Source organism: Hippocampus comes, unplaced genomic scaffold (genome assembly GCF_001891065.2).
Source record: "Hippocampus comes isolate QL1 unplaced genomic scaffold, H_comes_QL1_v1.1 scaffold177, whole genome shotgun sequence".
NCBI lineage: Eukaryota > Metazoa > Chordata > Actinopteri > Syngnathiformes > Syngnathidae > Hippocampus > Hippocampus comes.
Genome location: NW_017806158.1, coordinates 1,418,373 through 1,437,566, shown reverse-complemented (window position 1 = coordinate 1,437,566; position 19,194 = coordinate 1,418,373). Strand labels below are relative to the sequence as shown.

The window sequence follows — 19,194 nt, the reverse complement described above, 5'->3', positions numbered from 1 at the left end:
TGAGCGTGAGTGCGGGTGGTTGTTTGTCTCTGTGTCCCCTGCGTTTGGCTGGCCCCCGATTCAGGGTGTCCCCCGCCTGCGCCCGAAGACAGCTGGGATAGGCTCCAGCAACCCCCCGCGACCCTTGTGAGGATAAAGTGGTTCGGAAAATGGATGGATGGATGGATAATTATCATGACTCTATATTCATTGAATGTAAATTGTAAATAATTCATTCATTCATTTTCAATCAGCATGCCATGCATGTTTTTGGAAAGTGGGAGGAAACCGGCGTACCCGGAGAAAACCCACGCAGGCCCGGGAAGAACATGCAAACTCCACACTGGAAGGCCGGAGCCGGGACAGAACCCATGACCTCTGCACTGTCAGATGAACGCGCTAACCACTGGACCACCTGGCCACCTTCATGATAATTATATGGCCAAAATAAAACCGTAATCTGTTAAGATTGTTTTATCTTGGTGCCAATGGATTACAAATTACAGTGACCTAAAATTGAAAATGCTGTACTGAACAAAAATAAATAAATACATAAATAAATACATCAAAAACACGGTCAAGTGTCATATTTTTCACATGAGCACTGCGCAAGCTAATGTTTTCATGTCTAAACTCTGTTGTTTAATCATTATACTCAACTGTATACAGTACCGTGTTTCTTTGGGAGGCTTGATGTTCATGTTGGAGCAGTTCTCTGTTCACAATAAAGTTGATTTAAAGAGCGAGGAAAGATAAGGAAATAGATGTTTAGACCAACAGGGGAACTTTCTTTTTCCTGCATTTCATTACTACCAAGCGTTGGGATAAAAAGGTCAGATTAAGTTTCTGGTTTGAGTAGCATGCAGTGAAGTGAATATTTACAATGTTTCTTATTTGCTAAACGCCCAGCCCAAAACACAGACTAATAAATGTCAATCGCAGTTCAAGGAAAAGAATATCAATTTGAACTTCGTGCCCTGTGAATGTCGGTTCTATGCACTGAATGGAGGCATCAGCATTCAAGACCGTGTTTGACAGTTAAATTGCAGAACCATAAAATTGTGTTCAACTTTCCGAGAATTATCTTAATCTTTGCTCTCTTTCAAGGAGGGTCAGCTTTCCAAAGAACACTGTGAACCCTTCGTAATCTTCTGTCAAATACAATCAAAGATAGCAGTATAAACAGTAGTTTCCGCATTAATTGTTGTCATGGAATATGGTTGATTAATTGTATTATTGATTCATTATTGTCAATTTTGAGTCAATACCAATTTGATGCCTTTGGAATCATACAGTGAAGGTTTTTGACAGCATATCTGCCAAAATCGTTTTCTGTGATCAATCGTGTGAAAGAATACAGATTCCATTTGAAAAACTTTTCTTGTTGCTTCTTAACTTCAACCAACTCCAAGTTAATACTACATGAAGGACAATCATAATTCCCTCAAATACAGGGATCAGATGATTGCCATGCTTTTGATAACGATGTCAGTTACATTTAATCCATCTCACAAAGTGTAACAAACTACAGTGCCTCAACCTCCCTGTTCTTTTCTAGTTGGACAGGATAAAAGTAATGCACTGAGTAGTACAATTCGGCAGCATGGAATTCTTCACATACTGCATGTGGCCATGCAACTTCTCTTTTTGGTTGGAGGAGAGCAAAAACACTTTGGTGCTACTAATGGATCACTGTTTGCTTTTCCCATCATAAAACTTTTTGGCCAGTGGGATTACATTATTCATCAGAGTAGGGTTCACTTTGCTAATAATTGTCCTATGAGACACATTGTCGAGTCAGAGTGTAAAGATATACTGTAGCTTTTGAGTTAAACTGTATTAAAAGTACAAGTTGTTACCCATTCAAATAGTCAATAGAAAGGCAGCCGAGAGCACAAGACAAGGAATCAAGACATTAAACGATAGAAACATTTACAACATGGATGGCGGACTGCTATCAAAACAAACCAACAAACCAAAAAAACATAACAACTTGGTAAAATATTTTAAATGTCGTACCTGTACTTGATGTCATGCTGTGCCGCACAGCAGGAGACGTAACGGGGAGTCATCTAAATCCAAACTTTTATTCTTAACAGTGTGGCTCCTCCCCGGGCAACTCGGAAGGGGCAATGTCTAATGATTATGAAATTTGTGCAGACTTTGCGTTGCTTGATTTTGCAACGTTAACGACCATCTAACTTAAATACTGTAGCACGATTTGCTTTAGAAAATACGACTTCCCATTCAGCTCGCTTCCATTGAGGCGTTGACGACTCGCTCCGCATTTTGGCAACGGACGTGAGTGGCACATGTGGAATTACAAAAAGTACTTTTGGTACTGTTGAGTAAATATTTGCATTACCCTTTTTAATACACTTCACCTTTGTGGTTCGAATGGCGAGGGTGATCCCGGGAAGTTGACATTCAACAGTGACACAATTATTGGTGTTTGGCGAGACGAGAGGTGCATTCAGATACTTTCGGATATTTTAGAATTCGGCCGAAGAAAGCCCTGCCATGCAGTCAACGTTAATCGCGACAAATCTCTAAATATTGTGGGCTTTCTATCTATCTGTAAAAACTGACATATATTAAGAATAACGATGGGGGTGAGATCTTGTTGCAATTTTATTGAATTACAATCAATGGCCCATCTAGTTAATTATGTCACAATACTTATTCAAACCACTAGGCTACCTACCATATTTCAGTCTATAGTGGTTCTGATTTCAAACCTTAATCATTGAGTTAGAATGTTTTTTTTTTTGTTTTTTTGTTTTTTTTTTACTCTCGAAAGGCTAAAATAATACAAAGATTTTGGCGCCTTCAGACCTTAATATATAAAAGTTAATAAATAAAAATAGTGTAGTTTGTAATTTTTTAAAGGTTCCATTATAAATTAAAAAAAAAAAACATTTCAAATTGTATTTTCCTGGCCACTGTTAAATCGGGTTGAATGGTTATCATGTGGCACTGCAGCATAAGAAGCACCAGAGTTGAGAGCGGTGGTCGGTGACGTTTTAACCATTCATAAAAGAGGAGTAAAAATAGTCTTCACTGTATTATGAGTATCCTCCCTGCAAACCTTTCAAAACCAAGCATGTTCATAGCTTTAAATGAAACTCCGAGGCCACTAGATGGCATCATCATGTTTCAAATCACACCGTCAGCCACCTGTATACAGGGAGCAAAGGCCCAAGTCTAGTCAATTAGTAACTTAGTCTCAAAAGTGGTTCAAAGGTTCTGCTCGTAATTTCCGAGATGTCAGTAAAGATTCAGTTGAGAATGTGGAGATTTTGGATTAATTTGGATCATTTAGAATCTGATTGTGCAGTGCTTACATGTATAGGTCTACTTTTCAAATAGATTTGAAACTAAATCCTAGAAATATGAAGCAGACAAACTAACCACGAGTGCAACTTGTAGTTAGTTGTTACATGCGGTACATGAAATAACTGAGGCAAAATGGAGTTCAAGACTTGACTCCAACTAACAGATTAACTGTAGATTGTCCCAACTAGTTTCTAGTTGGAAGAGCAACTTCATGTCAGCGATAGTATTTGTTATTTCATCTCAAACAAATGTAAATAAAATGCTATTCTTGAAATAATGAGATCAAAGTGCAAATGCACATTTCATGTCAGTATTTTTCTGCCATCTAAAAGCATTATTGAAATGCCTTTTCAATAAAAATGTCTTATCTTTGCCGAGAGTGGACATCTTTTCATACATCCATCTCAAACAAAGACACTCAGAAAAGGTCAATTTTTAAAAAACTATTTATACAAGATATTTTAATGTTTCAAGGCAGGGGAGGTGGAGTGAGAAGGAAGAGAAAGAGAGCAGAGGAGTCAATGGAGTGTCTATGGGACTTCAGCACAGCTTTCCGGATGCAAGTGACAGCCCATCTGAGTCTCTGAGATGGCCCCAGAGGAAGACAGAGCTCCCATCTGTACTACAATCCTTGCCAAAGTACTGGAGTGCACTAACGGTCAAAATCTGTAAAGGAGACTTTTTGTCAGCTGCAAGTCATTTACTTCGCGTATCATCATCCGTGCAATGGCTGCTCATTTGCCTTGACATTGAGACTATTTCTGTTCTTCTGATGCTAAAGATGAAAATCAAAATGAATAAAGGGGATGAAAACAGCTCTTGGAAGAGAAAATATGGGGAAAAGATGCTGCTGTTCTTTTTTTTTTCATAATAGCCTAAATCTATGGCCTTCTATGTGACATCCTTAGAGTCCGAAGGCCACAATTGTATCACACTTTACTTCTTTTAATGAGTGCCATGGAAGTCATGGCTGTTTTTAATAGTGGCCAAGAAAACCTCCTCGGCCTTGTCACAATAATTCCATCCATCCATCCATTTCCAACACCGCTTATCCTGAAGAGGGTCGCGGGGAGTTGCTGTAGCCTATCCCAGCTGACTTTGGGTGGAAGGCATACTACACCCTGAACTGGTTGCCAGCCAGTTGCAGGGAACATATAGAGACAAACAACCATTCATACTCACATACACACCGTCACTGAGTGGGAAACGATCCCAAGCTGCCTGCACACAAGATAGGAGAGTGTACCACGACACCATCAGCGACTTACAATAATTCCACAAAACAAAATAAAAACAAATCGTGAGGCATATGTGTTTGCGCTATATCGTGTGGAGAAATTTCTGGAATTAGCAGCATGTATTCTCATAAGAATGAGGCAGCAGATGGCAATAAAAGGTCTTACATTGTGGGTAGAAGGATGGTCATGAAAAAGGGAACCAAGCAGCCTCGAAGTTCAGTGCGGCAGGAACTTGTCTGTGATCTGAAGGAAATGTGACCTCAGTCACCAAAAAAGCAAAATGGTGAAATGGACTGAAATTTTGCTGTTCCCAAGGGTGCCGTCCTCAAGAAGGAACGTGTACATGCCTGTATTTATGAGACCAGCGAACATCAATGACTCAGACTGGGCTTGGTCAGATGAAACTAAGTTTTTTGGCGTTTCAAGTTGACCTAGTAGGTTTGGGGATGGAAAACAAATTGGAGTTACCCAAAAGAGCACTTTCTCCACAATCAAGCACAAAAGTGGGAAAGGGTGAAGGATGTCTTCATTGAAGGGCCAATGAATGGAACCACATAGTATTTTTGATAAAATCCTCCGCTCTTGTCTTGGCCTTCCAGCGTTACACTGAACCACACTGCCGAGGCGATGAGGGAGTGGCTCAAAATATCTCAAATTCATACTGTGGTCAGTCTCCAAATTGCAACCCAGTAGAAAACCTGTGGAGGGAGCTGAAGCTTGTAGTTTCCAACTAAAAACATAACAACTGATTCAGATTTCACTCAACCCAACATTGTTTAACTTAATTTTTTTTTAAATGAGAACTTTTCCACAGTTTTGATGATACAATTTCCATAATCAAGAAATAGCCATGAAAATACAGTCGGTTAGATTTTTTTTGTAATTGAGCAACCTCACAAATTGAGCAGATGAATATACTGTATATCATTCTCACTAAGGTTGTAGTTTGCTGGAGCCTATCCCAATTGACTTGTTGGTACACCACTGACTGATTGCCAGTCAAATGCAGGGCACATACAAACAATCATTCGCACAAATGGACAACAGAGTGTCTTGAATTAACCTGACAAGCATGTTTGCCAAATTTGGGTGTGCCGTGTGGAAAAACAAAAAAACAAAACAAAACAAAAAAAAAACTCTTGCAAGCATTGGGAGAACATGTAAACTCCATACAGCAATCAAGGACCTTTCAACTGCTGGGCAGACTTCCCAACGGTCGTGTCATTTCTGATAGGTAATAATTACTTGAGAAAAGATTTTGTCATTTCGGAGAGAAGTTAGTTCACGAGTCCTCTCGGCTGTTTTCATTTGAATAAATCTTGGAAAAAATATTACAAAGATTTAATCAAGTTTGGCTTTTATTGTTTTTTGGAAAATAGCTCACTTTATACAATATACAGTATATCTACACTAAAGGCTAGAATGTCATAGCGGAGTTGATAAACTTAAAAATATATATATATTTGCACAACTCTTTGTGGTTAAAGACTCTCTTAATTGTAAAATACTTTTGCATGTTTTGTGTAAAATCCTTGTGCGTCTTTCAACATGAGGCAATATACATCTAGATCATATAGAATGCTTCACAAATATTACCCCAAATTGAAAAAAAATAAAATAAAGACAAATGCTGCATTGAAAGTATTTATCACTTAGAGAGTTACAGCCATTTAGAATTTTAGAGGATATGTACATAGATGCTAAATCAGCACAAAAAGAAAGAAAAAAAATCTGTAGAAAATTGAGATTGCTTACCCAGCAATTTCTTTTACATTGAGCAATTGAGGTAACATCCTCTGCTCAAAGAAATTGTGGATGTTAAAAGGGGAAACGAGGACTTGGGTACTCACTGTGGCCAGCATACTACACTGAACCGACCCTGATGCTGTTTCTTTTTTTTTTTTTTTTTTGGGTGGGGGGGGCGTTGTGGATCCTATGGCGTAAAATTCAGCTTGACAAGTCAGCTGTATCTGTTGTGAAAAGCACTTTGCAGAAAAGTTACCATAAAACATAAAAACAAATGACAAAATACAACAACAAATTACCACACCATTTCTGACGAAATGATTTTGATTTGAAATTATAGTTACAATGTGACCTGACTGAAGACTCTGTTTATTTGAAATTTCTGAACCCTCTAACTGCAACCACCATGTTGCAAACACAAGTGAAATAAATTTCAATTATCATTTCATTGTTAGTGTCTGTGTTTTGTTATCTAAAGCTTTAAGAACATATCACTTCGATGCAGTTACTTGTTTTATATGTAAAGAAGCAAGAAAAATATGTTGATTTCAACATATTTGTATGACATTTATACATGGCTCAGTTAGGCCAGTGTCTATCAGGTACCGTACATGGTGACCTGACACAGTGCCACATTGGCCCAGGGCTATTTGGCCTCCGTTAATGTCGAACGCTGGATAATTTTCAGAATGATAAAAACACTACTAGCGGCTACTCAGAAGCACGAGTGTAAATACTGTATATGAATGGACTAACAATGTCACTTACTCGCCATTGAAAAAAGTGAAGCCACTGGCAACCATCTGATGTTGACACTCAATTAGCACACCAAACTTGAATACATTCGTTTCTCTGCAACGTTTTCACATTATTTGCTATATCTACAGCAAAAACACCAATATGTGTGGCATACGGTTGTAACAATAAGTCTGGGAGAAGCACCACCTGCACATTTTATTGATATGAATACAGTACTATTATTAATGTTGTATTTGAACGTATAATTAATTCTAAGTGCTACTCAAAAAGTTGTCTGCGTCATGTTGTCACTTGTCACAACCATAAACAATGAAATGAACAAAATTTGTTGCGAAATATAAACCTAACTTCTGGAAGTCATTATTCACGATACTGAGATATGTACTATGGATGGTCGATGCGAACAGTGAAGTTTGTTGTTGGAGAGGCACTCATGGATGTAAAACATGCACTGGTAACAGCGTTTTCAAAAAGACATTCGTCAGTTACAGTGGCAACATAAGATGGCTGCCCTTGGACTTCAGTTGCGAGGTTCCAGCCGTTAGTCCAGTCATATATAAGCCCGAGGTCAGGGGTCCGATTCGAGTGATTTCTGAATCCATAGCAGAATCTCAAGGGGTGGTTTATGCAGACCAATATCAGCCATCTCTCTGGTCCAACCTCCTAGACACCAGCCAAGCAGTGCCTCGTTTTGTCATCGATGTGGCCGATGTCAATTGTCTTTTGAGCCCTTGTCAGCCCTATCGCAGTAGATTTACGCATGATTGACATATTAACTACTTCATAGCTTCTACAAGCAATCACTTGGAAAACCATTCATGCTGTTATTTTTAGAGTGCAGTGAATTGAACCCGTGGTTGTTAATCGCATCTAATTGGTCGACAGGAACAAGTGTACAACGCGCATCACAAACGTAACGTCCATTCACACAGACGAATGATGTGGCAAAAATCAAGGCGCAAATAAAAAGAAATAGTTCCTATAATGCCACGTTTTGCCCTCGTCCTGTATTTTTAATCTCATGTTTTATTCGAGAAATCAAAAGTTGGTTTTAAACACTGCTGGAATATCAATGGAAGAGTGAATGTGACTGGCCAAAATTCACCTTTTTAAAAGTGTAACGTTGTATTCATCCGCCACACTGAGTACTTCCATTTCCGGGATGTGTTACGTGCTTGCTAATTTCCACCGCCATTGCGGTTCCACGGAGTCGGTGTAGTGGCAGCCCGAGGTTAGCCAGGGGAAGCTCGTGAGTCGAGAGCCGAGAGACTATTCGAAACGTACCATCACACCGACAGCACTTACACTTATATTTTTGGAACCTCCGAACTGAGGTTGTTTGGCTGTCCGGTTGGGATCTGAGAGACGCCGTAGTTTGTTAGCATTCGAAGAAACCGGAGGAGAGTGAGAGGAACCGCCATGGCTCAGATCCTGCCAATTCGTTTTCAGGAGCACCTGCAAGTAAGTAATGACTTAATTATTTCGTTTATGTGGGTGGCTTTCCTTACATTGGTACTCGCAATGAATTTTCTTGTTGCGCTAGAGAGACTTTTTCGTTCAAAGCGAACATTGCTAACAAGTAAAGTTAGCATCGCCAGGATTGCTAGCTAGCCGGGCAGGGTGGATGACGTTTATCTTAGTTAGCATCTAGCCTTCTAGCTAACAGTTTTGTGAGCCGCCCTTGTTGGCTTTAATGCGTCAGTTTATTGTCGATGGTTTTCGATTGAAATTACACGGCTGACTATGAACTGTGCTGACGTTAACTAAGCATTTCGTGTATTTGACTCGGCCAAGTACACGAAGCACTTCTAACACTAGTATCACCTCAGTAAGTTGACGGTCTTAAACGCATGCAGCTACTACGTTGTGACTGCAACACACAATTAAAATGTATGAACGTGTCACGCCTACATATGCCCTTGCTTTGTGGTACTTATTCATTGCGAAATTACGTGATGGTAACGGAAATGCTAACATTGTGTGATTTGTATTTGAAAGTTTCGGTGTAACCTCGGAACGCCCTAAAACATGTATAGTTGTATTGGTTGGATGAGCTCACGATCGCCTGCGTTTCAAGAAGTCATGTGATGTGCTGTCATTACACTTTATATTCATTTAAAGAGGCAGCTATAACCCAATGATATGGGGTCAATTTAATGAATAGCAAATTTGCGGGGTTGGGGATGAATGCAGACATGTGTTTGAATGTAATTGCATTTTGAGAATTCACCTGGCCATGAATTAAATTACTTGGTTCTAGAACAGTAATATCTAAAAAAAAAAGTTCACATTTAATCCCACAATGGCAGATGGCTACTTTTAATACCTTGTTAACAGAAAGTTGTGTGTAGCTTGTGCCCGTAGATGTGCTTGGTGCAGAACAATTTAGCTTGGTTCGCACCTTGCATTCCCTGCACTTTACGAGCAGCTAGCAAAGAGAGGATGGGTACCTGTGTGATGTCACATGGATGCCTTTTTACAATGTATTTTATATATTTTTTTATTTTACCAAAAATAAGAGCTGATTAGTTTGTAAGTAGCTGGGCCACTTCGGATTGGTGAACTTGGCGGGAGAGGAGGGAGATGGTGATTGTGTGAAATACTTAACATGCTGTGGATCACCACAGCTTTGTCAATCACGACTGTGTTGTCTGGAATTGCGATTTCAATCAGAAAACGAAAAATAGTTTATCCCTACTTCCGAGGGCTCAAAGGCAACTATCGCAAATGAATGGAGATGTTATTTTGCTCAAAAAAATAAAACCCCACTGCACAGTTTTCCTTCAGATGTTTAACTAAAAACCTTTTTTTTTTTTTTTTTTTTTGCTTTTTTTTTTTTTTTTCTTTTTACCTCTGTAAGATAAACTTGGGACAACATAGCTGAGAAAATCTGCTTCAGTGCATATTCAAAATGTGTTAGCTGGTTAAGAATAAATGTTTTAATAGTGTACCTTGATTTGAGTGGCTGAGATGTGAAAGCTGAAAATGTCTGGGCATCAGGATTAAACTTGCCTGGTTTGATAATGGGGAAAATGAGTGATCAGATGAGCTTTACTGATCATGAGGTCAACAAATGTTTTGTCTAAAATCAGACACATGAAATACTGTGAAACGGTACTGCACATTGGTGACGCTTTGCACGGAACCTTGGCTGCAAAATCCCAGCGCTCCATCAAGTGCCAAACAGCACCGAATCTTTGGAGACCCACAAGAATGCTGTTGCCCGAGCCGCCATAACTCAAAAATTGGACTTGACTCAAGTAGCAGCCACTGAATTCCAGGCTGCGCTGACTGAATGTGAGGGCTCCATATGCCCCACAAGCTGCCTGTTGCCCATTCCTGGTTGAGACAGCGATATAGCTACGTGAGCACATTTCTGTGCCAGTGTCTTCTCGAGCAGCATAAAGTTCTCCAGTTGTGCCACAGCAGAGTGTGTTGCTTCAATAACTACATGACCTGACTCATTGACACTTCCCCACATCCAACTTAATTCTTAATTGATGCATAGATTATTATTGTCCATCCCTATTTGGTATGCAAACAAAGGCTAGGGGATGAAATAATAAATGTTTTTCACATCAGCAGGAACACATGTTGGTAAGACTCACCTTCCCTTGGAAGTCTTCTGACTTGTTAGCCAGTCAACTTGCTAAGCTTGCATTTTCATACATCATCCATTTATATAGGATGGTGCTGACTTCTGTTAAGCGAACTTTAATTGCCTGAATGTCAAATTAAATGTTTTCTTGAACACCTTTTGTTTGCTAGACACACTTTATAGTTTGTCACACATGATTTGCGTCCATACACTCGGTCCAGGCTGGATTTTGCCAGGATTTCTTCTCACTGGTCATGTACTCTGCCATTTCCTAGTCGTCTTATAATTGGCATTTAAGTTCGAATTCAGTTCCATATAATGACTCGGCAAGTTGACAAGGTCACTCGTCATTTTGAAATGCAGATTGAATTCCCTTTTGCTCTCTCCAGTACTTTTTGGTATCATGCTTCCTTAAGTTTTACGTTTGGCCTTTGAACTTTGCTTGTAACAAAACTGCTGATACCTTGTGACTGGCTGGCAAGGTTGCGGATATGCTGAACACTTGACATTGTGCAGCGTTGTCTAAATGAGAGAGATTGCATTTGGGAGAAAAGGGAAACTGCGTAGCCACAACTCTCCCCTTCCGAATTCTTCTGAGAACTAGATAGACACAAAAAAATGAGCAAGCTCTCCTTTCCTTTATCTGTGTAATAGTAAAGGCAGTCTTACTCCTCACTCTTCAGCTGCTCACATGTCACCCACCCATGTCACATGCTAGCGGAGGAGGCTAAACTCGGCGGGCCTTTTGTTTCAGTCCCGATGGACAATGCTCCCAAATTTCCTGTTGTGGAATATGGCTATGACGTGGTGCAATGCTCAGCACATTACACAGCACATCCTTCCCTGCCCTTCCTTGAACTTTATGTGATGGACATACACGGGACTATTTTTTTTTAGCTGAGTAAGCTGATGCTTTCCTTTGAAGGAAATGGTAAGCATGTTCTATGAGCAGTCCAAACCTCTACTGGAGGTGTCAGGAAAGTTTATCCAGAACAACCACTGGCTTAAATTTGTGGCTTCTTGCTTTGATAACTACTTTTCTCACAAGCAAGTGCACTGCTCCCCCAACTATTTAAAGGCACAGCAAATGAAGTTAGTTTCTGAAATGTTCCATTTTATTTTAAATTCTAAAATGTATTTAGGAATTCTTCTCTCTGCCGCTTTCTGTACTGGAAAACATCCATGAGCCATCCCTGATCACAGTGATGGAGTCGCTAATAAGATAAGATAAGATAAGAAAACCTTTATTAGTCTCGCAATGGAGAAATTCCCAATTCACAGCAGCGAAGTTATGGAAGAAGTAGATGTAGCTATAATGCAGAGCACGAGCGTGGAAGAACTGAATGTTGAGTGAACATCGAACAGCCGGCAAACTTTTACTCGCATGTCATGGAGGTGATGGCAAAGTTGTGTCTCGCCAGCAGTTAGCTTTGTCATCGATACAGTGGGTGTTCACGCAATTTGGCGAGCATTTGCGGTAGTCGCGCGTGTGTTTTCCTCCCCATGCTTTTTTTTGGGGGGGGGGTCGTGGCGAACCAGATTAGGTAGGTCTTTTATTTTGTCACGTTTTTTTGTTCGGATGGGGCCAGAGTGATGTGACTGAATCCTGTTTACTGATTCACAGAATGAAGACGTTCATCATTTCCTCCTACTTTTCAGCCAATCAAAGGACTCGCTCAATTATTTTTTTGGGGAGAATACTTAGTGTAAAATTGCACTTCGTGAATACATTGATAATATCGATGATAGTATATATCGTTCACCTCTAAACAGCGCTAACACTCAATTTGGTTCATCAGGGTACAAATTATTCAGATTTAACTTCAGTCTCATCTTCAAATAGTTTCCGAATAAAGTTTAGCTCTTGTGTGGATTTTGTGTTACAGCAACGATAGTTCAAGGATGCTTGCTGCGTCTCCAAATGTATGATAACAACGGTCACTGCTTATCACTGAAAACCGTTTCATTTGGAATTTAAGTGCTTGCTGATTTCGTTTATCTCAGTTTGTGTTTCAATACTTGAGTAATGTTCCCTTTGGCCTCTAAACTGGACAATAGCAGCTATGAAAGGAAGGAGTCGGCACTCCTATGCCACAGCAGTTGTAAACATTGTGGTGCAATTTTTCTTTTGCTATTTCCTATTCTTTCTCAATACGTCCGCAGTGTCATTGAAATGGAAGTAGTATCCTTGTAGAATGAGCATTCAACTAAATTTCTTTGATTGACGGTGGACATAAATATCAGCTGATCTGCTAAAATGCTTTCTAAACAATGAATGAACAGCAATTATTTCAACATTTCATAATACATTTTCAACAAAACAAGGCTTGAAATAGACAATGCACAAAGTACCAGTGTTTCACTGGATCGTGGGAAAAAAATGAAGTCAACCAGGTCTTGATTCCATCAATTCATAACATTAGGGATGTCACAATATTCACTGTCACAATACTGCAATATTAACAGTGCCCGATATCGTCGTAGTCTTCTGTCTCTATAAAATACAGAGCCAGTGTTTAAATTGCTTTTTACAGTGGCAAAAAGGTGCAAATTAGGCCACTGCGATGGAGGTCCCTGCCAGTGCTTCCTGGGATGGTGTTTCCTAACTAGCATTCTCTTTGCCCGGGCCATAGGTCATTGTGTTATTGTTTTTAAACTATGTGTGCATGTCTGTGTGGGCGGGATGGGATTGATTTCAACTATGTAAAGCACTTTTGAGTTGAATTTTATTGTCTGAAAAAGGGCTTTAGAAATAACAATTGGTTTCTTTTGATGAACAAGAAATGCAGAAATGTTCATGTTACACATAATGCATATAAAAGAATGACCTGTGCAAGGTTTTTCAATTTAATAGGATAAGAATACAAGAGAGAAAACATGACTTGGACTGAGTTTTAACTTTTGATTGGCATCTGATAATTGCAAGAGGATCTTCGTCGTAGTGTTGACGTTTTAGTGTTTGGTTGAGACTTCCCAGCGCTAAATGACCTGAAAGGAGCATTGTTGTCATGAAGCATTGTGGAAGAACACACCATGTACAGTATTTTCGGGATTATAAAATGCACCTGATTAAAAGCAGCAAAAGTTTTAGCCATTAAAAACAGTCTTATTGGGTTTTTGCAAAGAAAGAGGTCACACAGACAGATTTTTTTTCCCAAAAGTTTTTTTTACACTTCAAATCGACATGATGCTGTCAGAAATCCGATGGTGTGCATGTGAAAAGAGTGACTTTCACCTCCCGCCCCCATTTTGTCGTCATCCTAAAATGCTGTACTTTTTCCTTCCCTAGCTCCAAAATCTGGGCATCAACCCATCCAACATCGGCTTCAGCACCCTCACCATGGAGTCGGATAAATTCATCTGTATCCGGGAGAAAGTCGGCGAGCAGACTCAGGTGGTGATCATTGACGTGGCTGATCCGAACACACCAATCCGCAGGCCCATCTCAGCCGACAGCGCCATCATGAATCCAGCAAGCAAGGTCATTGCACTCAAAGGTAAGGCAGTCTATTTACCATCCAGTGGTTATCAAATGTTTCTACATATGGACTGTATTGCTCAGCCTTGACATATTCCTTCGCAGTACTTTAGTATGGAAGGCAAACATTTTTGCCAGTCGCCTTAAAAATGCAGCTAATTTAGCTCTCCACTTGGCCCTTCAGCAGGTGTGTTTATATGAACATATGTCCTATAACTGTTTGACAAAGCATTGTTTTTTTTAATTTTATTAAAAAATATATATTTCTTTAAGTATCCATGATTGCTTTGACTTTTTTTTTGTTTGTTTTTGTCTTTTCTGTGCTCTTTTGTTTTTCTTTACTGCTTTCTTGTGTTTGCAGACGGTGAGTTAAAATTTAACTTTCATATTGTGGAAGTAAAATCCTGTTTTCAAAGAGACTTTGAAATTATGTCATCGATTCATTCAACAAATGCTTGAGTGAACTAAACAGAAAGACATGAGGTTTTGGTCCAAATTGTTCCAAGGTGGACTTACAATACCTTGAGTCACTCCCCGCCGCACCACTGTAATTTGCTCTATTCCTTTTTGGACCATTTCCTCAATAAAACGAAACAGGATTTATCTTTCATGACTTATATCAAGCTGGCATTCCATCATTTTTTTTTAGTGTGATTGATTTAGAACCTATTTTACATATGCCAATATTATTTTAATTCACATTTCTAAATTTCCATTTTAAATCCATGCTGTCGATCCAATATGTTGCTCTTTTTTTTCCTGATTGTATTTGATATCTTTAATTCATCGTATTTCAAACACCTGTAGTTACCTCTCAGTTCAAGTAATACAAATTCAGTTTGCATAAACGTCACACACACCCACAAGCAAGAAGCACATTGCACATCAATATTTTAGAACACCTCAGCATTGGTTTTACAATGTAGGGGTTGCTCCTATCCATCAACTTAAACTATTGCTATATCCATTATTTTATCTCCTTTTAGACCTTTAGGGCATCGGCATACCCAAATTGTTGGTGTTCGACTTTCTTCCATTAAATTACTAATTGAATCAGAAAGATAGCCATCAAATTTATTTATATATCTATATATATATATATAAAAACTTCATATTGCTTCAGGTCATAGTCAGTACTAGTCTTGGTTTCATAAACCTTGAAACAGTCCCAACCACTCACTAGTTCTTGCATTTGTATCATTGATTCTTTTGAGAGATTTGCACGTAACAGTTTTGACGTAATAAACGTAGGGAATAGTCACTATTCACACACTAGCCTGTGATTCACTGTATTGTCCCGCGCTTGCTCATTGAAATTTGGCTGCTGCTGCAAATTGTTTGAATCTCTTGGCTTAGTGATGGCAAAGTGATCGTGACGGTTGTGCTTGGCTTGGTACTTACTTTCTTTCACTATGTTCATAAGAGTCACGAATAGTGATCAAACAATGATGTCACGCCGCTTCTTAATAAAGCTTAAACTCACTAAATTAACCTCCAACTAATTAAATGTGATACAGGTGAGTAAATCTAACATATTTTATCTTGTGGCCTGTCATTGTCACGTTATGAATCAAATGAAATGCAGGAAAATTTTCCTTAAATTCTTGCTGTAAAGTTCCTTGAATACAGAATTGCCTTTGACGCTTATTTCACTGTTTTAGTTGGAATGCAAAAACTTAAAAAAAAAAATTCTTGTTTACACCCACTAATCTCCTTTATTTCTAACTTTTGAAGGCATCTTCAATTGATGGGTTGGTCTCATAATTGGAGATCATACTTGGGTGCACATCCATTTGGAAATTATGTACAAAGTTTTGTCAAGTGGTGAATCTTTTTTTTTTTAATAGAAAAATCATGCTGCCATCTTATTACAGGTATCCCGAATGCTGTAACTCGACCAAGACTTAATGTTGATTGCAGCAATGCAAATTAAGCAGTCATGTTTCGCGTTCCCTCAGGGTAGATACAAAAACACACGTGGACAAAATGTCGGTACCTCTCTGTTAATGAAAGAAAACCCCACAGTTGTCGGCGTAATAACTTGAAACTCACCAAAAGTTTAAAATAATAATAACAATGAAACCAATGAAAATCAGACATTGCTTTGGAAATGTTTCAACAGAATGAATCAGGAGCAGGAGCCTGGACAAAAATGAAGGGACCCATAGAAAATATTTGAAATAATTTGAACAGATGGACATGTTAAACTAAATTGTGTCCTCCAGCTAGCATTACTGGTGTCTTCAGACTTGTAATTGGTGTGTCTTTTGAAAAGCTGACAAGTAGCCATGATGCTGTTTGGTATCACACTGAACATGGACGACAGAAAGTGAATGTAGAGTCGTCTTGGGAGATTAGCAAGAAAATTATAGACCAGCGTGTTGAACAGTAAATGCTGTATGAGTATCTCTAAGCAAATTGACGCTCCCGTGACGTCAGTGACGCTTAACAGTTATTCAGAAGTTGAAGTTACACAGGACTGGAGCCAGTCTCCTTACAGCTGGCCGCCAGAAGAAAATGGATGGCACCGATCACCTGAATAGTAATCAAAGCGCACACAACAACGTCCAAAGAAATTAAAGGTGAACACCCAGGTCATGGTGCAGAAGTCTCATTCACAGTTACAGAAATTGTTTGCAGCGATTGCCTCAAAAGGCTGTGCAACAAAATATTCATTTGAGGGCATCACTTTTGTCCAGGCATGTCTCAGTAGTTTTATTTATTTATTTATTTTTAGAATTCTGTTCATTATTTCAGTGACTTGAAAAGTTGACTTGAACTTGAACCTTTGAGGTTTTTCTTTCTTGAACAGAGGGGTAACCCAAAAATTATGGCCATGTGTATTCTAAATTCATCCACCCTTTGGCATTTTATAACAGAGCGTTATTTACTTGTTCTCCTGTTTTGACACTGTCACATTTCATTCAAACAGGATGCGATTTCTTACTGTCGCGTGTATGGCCTTTGTTGCCTGATAAAAAAATTCTTTCAATTTCTGTTCCAATTTTGTGTTTGTCATCTTAAGAGTTTGTGTGTGTCTAGACTATAACGGCCTTTGGGTGTGGTTTTTGCTCCTTTTATTTCCACTTTTAGCTGGCAAAACCCTTCAGATTTTCAACATTGAAATGAAGAGCAAAATGAAGGAGCACACCATGACCGATGATGTTACCTTTTGGAAGTGGATTTCCCTTAATACAGTCGCACTTGTGACTGAAAGCACGGTCTACCATTGGAGCATGGAGGGTGACTCGCAGCCTGTCAAAGTCTTTGACCGCCACTCCAGTCTGGCAGGCTGCCAGATTATCAACTATCGCACTGATGCCAAGCAAAAGTGGCTCCTCCTCATTGGTATTTCAGCACAGGTAATCATAGATTTCCTCGGTCACCCCAGAGGTCACCAAGCCCTTTGAAACTGCAAGTCACTTTCCTGGGTACGGGGTTAAGGCAAAGGATGACTGGTTTTATTCACACTTCAAAAATAACCAGCTCATCAGGCGTTGTAGGGAGGTCATACAGGCACATGGAGGCCACACACACAACTGAGCCTCATTTTGACTTGTTTTAAATACGTTGCATCAGAGTTGGATCATCCTGTAGTGTGTTTTTCCACTTCAAATTTTGTGTGTGACTCCAAATCCAGACCTCCATGGGTTAATACATTTGATTTAAATTGATAATTTTAGTGATTGTCAGCCCTTTCAACTATGTAAAGAACAAAGTATTTAAGAATATCTCCTTAATTCGGATCTCGGGTGTGTTATTTTATTTTTTTTATTTATTTAAAGCAATTTTTTTTTCTCTTGGAAATGTTTGGAAATCTGAATTGTGCGACTGTGGTTCTCTTTCATTCTAACTAGCAAAGTCGGGTGGTGGGAGCCATGCAGTTGTACTCTGTGGATAGAAAGGTTTCTCAGCCCATTGAGGGACATGCTGCCAGCTTTGCCCAGTTCAAGATGGAGGGCAATTCTGAGGAGTCAACCCTTTTCTGCTTTGCTGTCAGAAGTCAGGCTGGTGGGAAGGTAAGCGAGCATGATGGGGGAAAAAATGAATTCGAATGCACTTGGCACGTCCGCTGTCAAAATACAATGTAGTTATTATAATTTTTTTTTTTTTTAACCTGTGTAGTTGCACATCATTGAAGTTGGAACCCCACCAACCGGCAACCAGCCATTTCCAAAGAAAGCAGTGGATGTCTTCTTCCCTCCAGAAGCCCAAAATGACTTCCCTGTCGCCATGCAGGTGTATATGCTTGTCGAGTTAAACATATGAGTTAGTAATCGCCATTGCAGCAAAGAAACTTGCAAATGCTGGATATTCATATCTTCATTATTTCTTTTGGGCATGATCCCATTAAATTGCTTTCGCATAAAACAAGCGGTTTATCAAGTATTATGCGACCACAGTTGTTCTGTTTATATTTTATCCCACCCCCCCACCCCTCTTTATTTTTTTTAACAGATAAGCTCAAAGCAGGATGTTGTGTTCCTCATCACTAAATATGGCTACATTCACCTGTATGACTTGGAAACCGGCACCTGCATCTATATGAACCGCATCAGCGGAGAGACCATCTTTGTCACAGCTCCTCATGAGGCCACCTCAGGCATCATTGGGGTCAACAGGAAGGGACAGGTAAGTGTATCATGTCAAGGCACTGTCATTAATAGCATTACCCCATTAAAATTATGATTTTTTTTTTTTTTTTTTTTTGATTTTGAAATATTGAGACAAACTGATGCATTTTAATACCTAGAAAGCACTCCCATTTATAATGGCACGCAAAAGCTTTTGCTTCTGTGCCGACGACGGCATCACTTCTGAGCCTCTGCATGAAAGCGGTGTAAATTATCCAAAGTGTAGTATTTCACACAGAGAGGGAGTCATGTTTTGTTTTTTACTGCTCGTGTAAAGCTGAACCAGAAAGGAGAACTGGATCCAGGCAGCTGATGAATATTCCAGTCAGGCTGTGCAGCACATGAATAATTGAGGAAAGAGAAGAAAACTGATCGTAAGGCAATGGTAGTTTTGGCAGCATGATCAGGCAGTTGTGTGTGTGTGTG

The 19,194-nt window shown here is 39.4% G+C and overlaps 2 protein-coding genes across 5 annotated transcripts in view; one reads left to right on the top strand and one right to left on the bottom strand.

The window, feature by feature from the left end:
- Positions 1-2,209, bottom strand: part of nherf4b (NHERF family PDZ scaffold protein 4b) — an 8,230-nt gene extending 6,021 nt beyond the window's left edge. Inside the window, exons 1-2 of one of the 3 annotated variants that reach the window (XM_019895316.1) lie at positions 1,999-2,209; positions 652-694 (exon numbers count right to left, since the gene is read on the bottom strand). In XM_019895316.1, coding sequence (XP_019750875.1) covers positions 652-694; positions 1,999-2,014 — 59 coding nt within the window. In that variant the 5' untranslated portion in view covers positions 2,015-2,209. Of the gene's footprint in view, positions 1-639; positions 714-1,998 lie in introns of all 3 variants that reach the window. The other 2 variants (XM_019895317.1, XM_019895319.1) reach the window with 2 other exon arrangements.
- Positions 2,210-8,235: 6,026 nt separating this feature from the next.
- Positions 8,236-19,194, top strand: part of cltca (clathrin, heavy chain a (Hc)) — a 30,424-nt gene continuing 19,465 nt past the window's right edge. Inside the window, exons 1-7 of one of the 2 annotated variants that reach the window (XM_019895107.1) lie at positions 8,236-8,519; positions 13,946-14,153; positions 14,496-14,498; positions 17,228-17,496; positions 17,992-18,153; positions 18,260-18,373; positions 18,593-18,766. In XM_019895107.1, coding sequence (XP_019750666.1) covers positions 8,478-8,519; positions 13,946-14,153; positions 14,496-14,498; positions 17,228-17,496; positions 17,992-18,153; positions 18,260-18,373; positions 18,593-18,766 — 972 coding nt within the window. In that variant the 5' untranslated portion in view covers positions 8,236-8,477. The remainder of the gene's footprint in view (positions 8,520-13,945; positions 14,154-14,495; positions 14,499-17,227; positions 17,497-17,991; positions 18,154-18,259; positions 18,374-18,592; positions 18,767-19,194) is intronic. The other variant, XM_019895108.1, reaches the window with a different exon arrangement.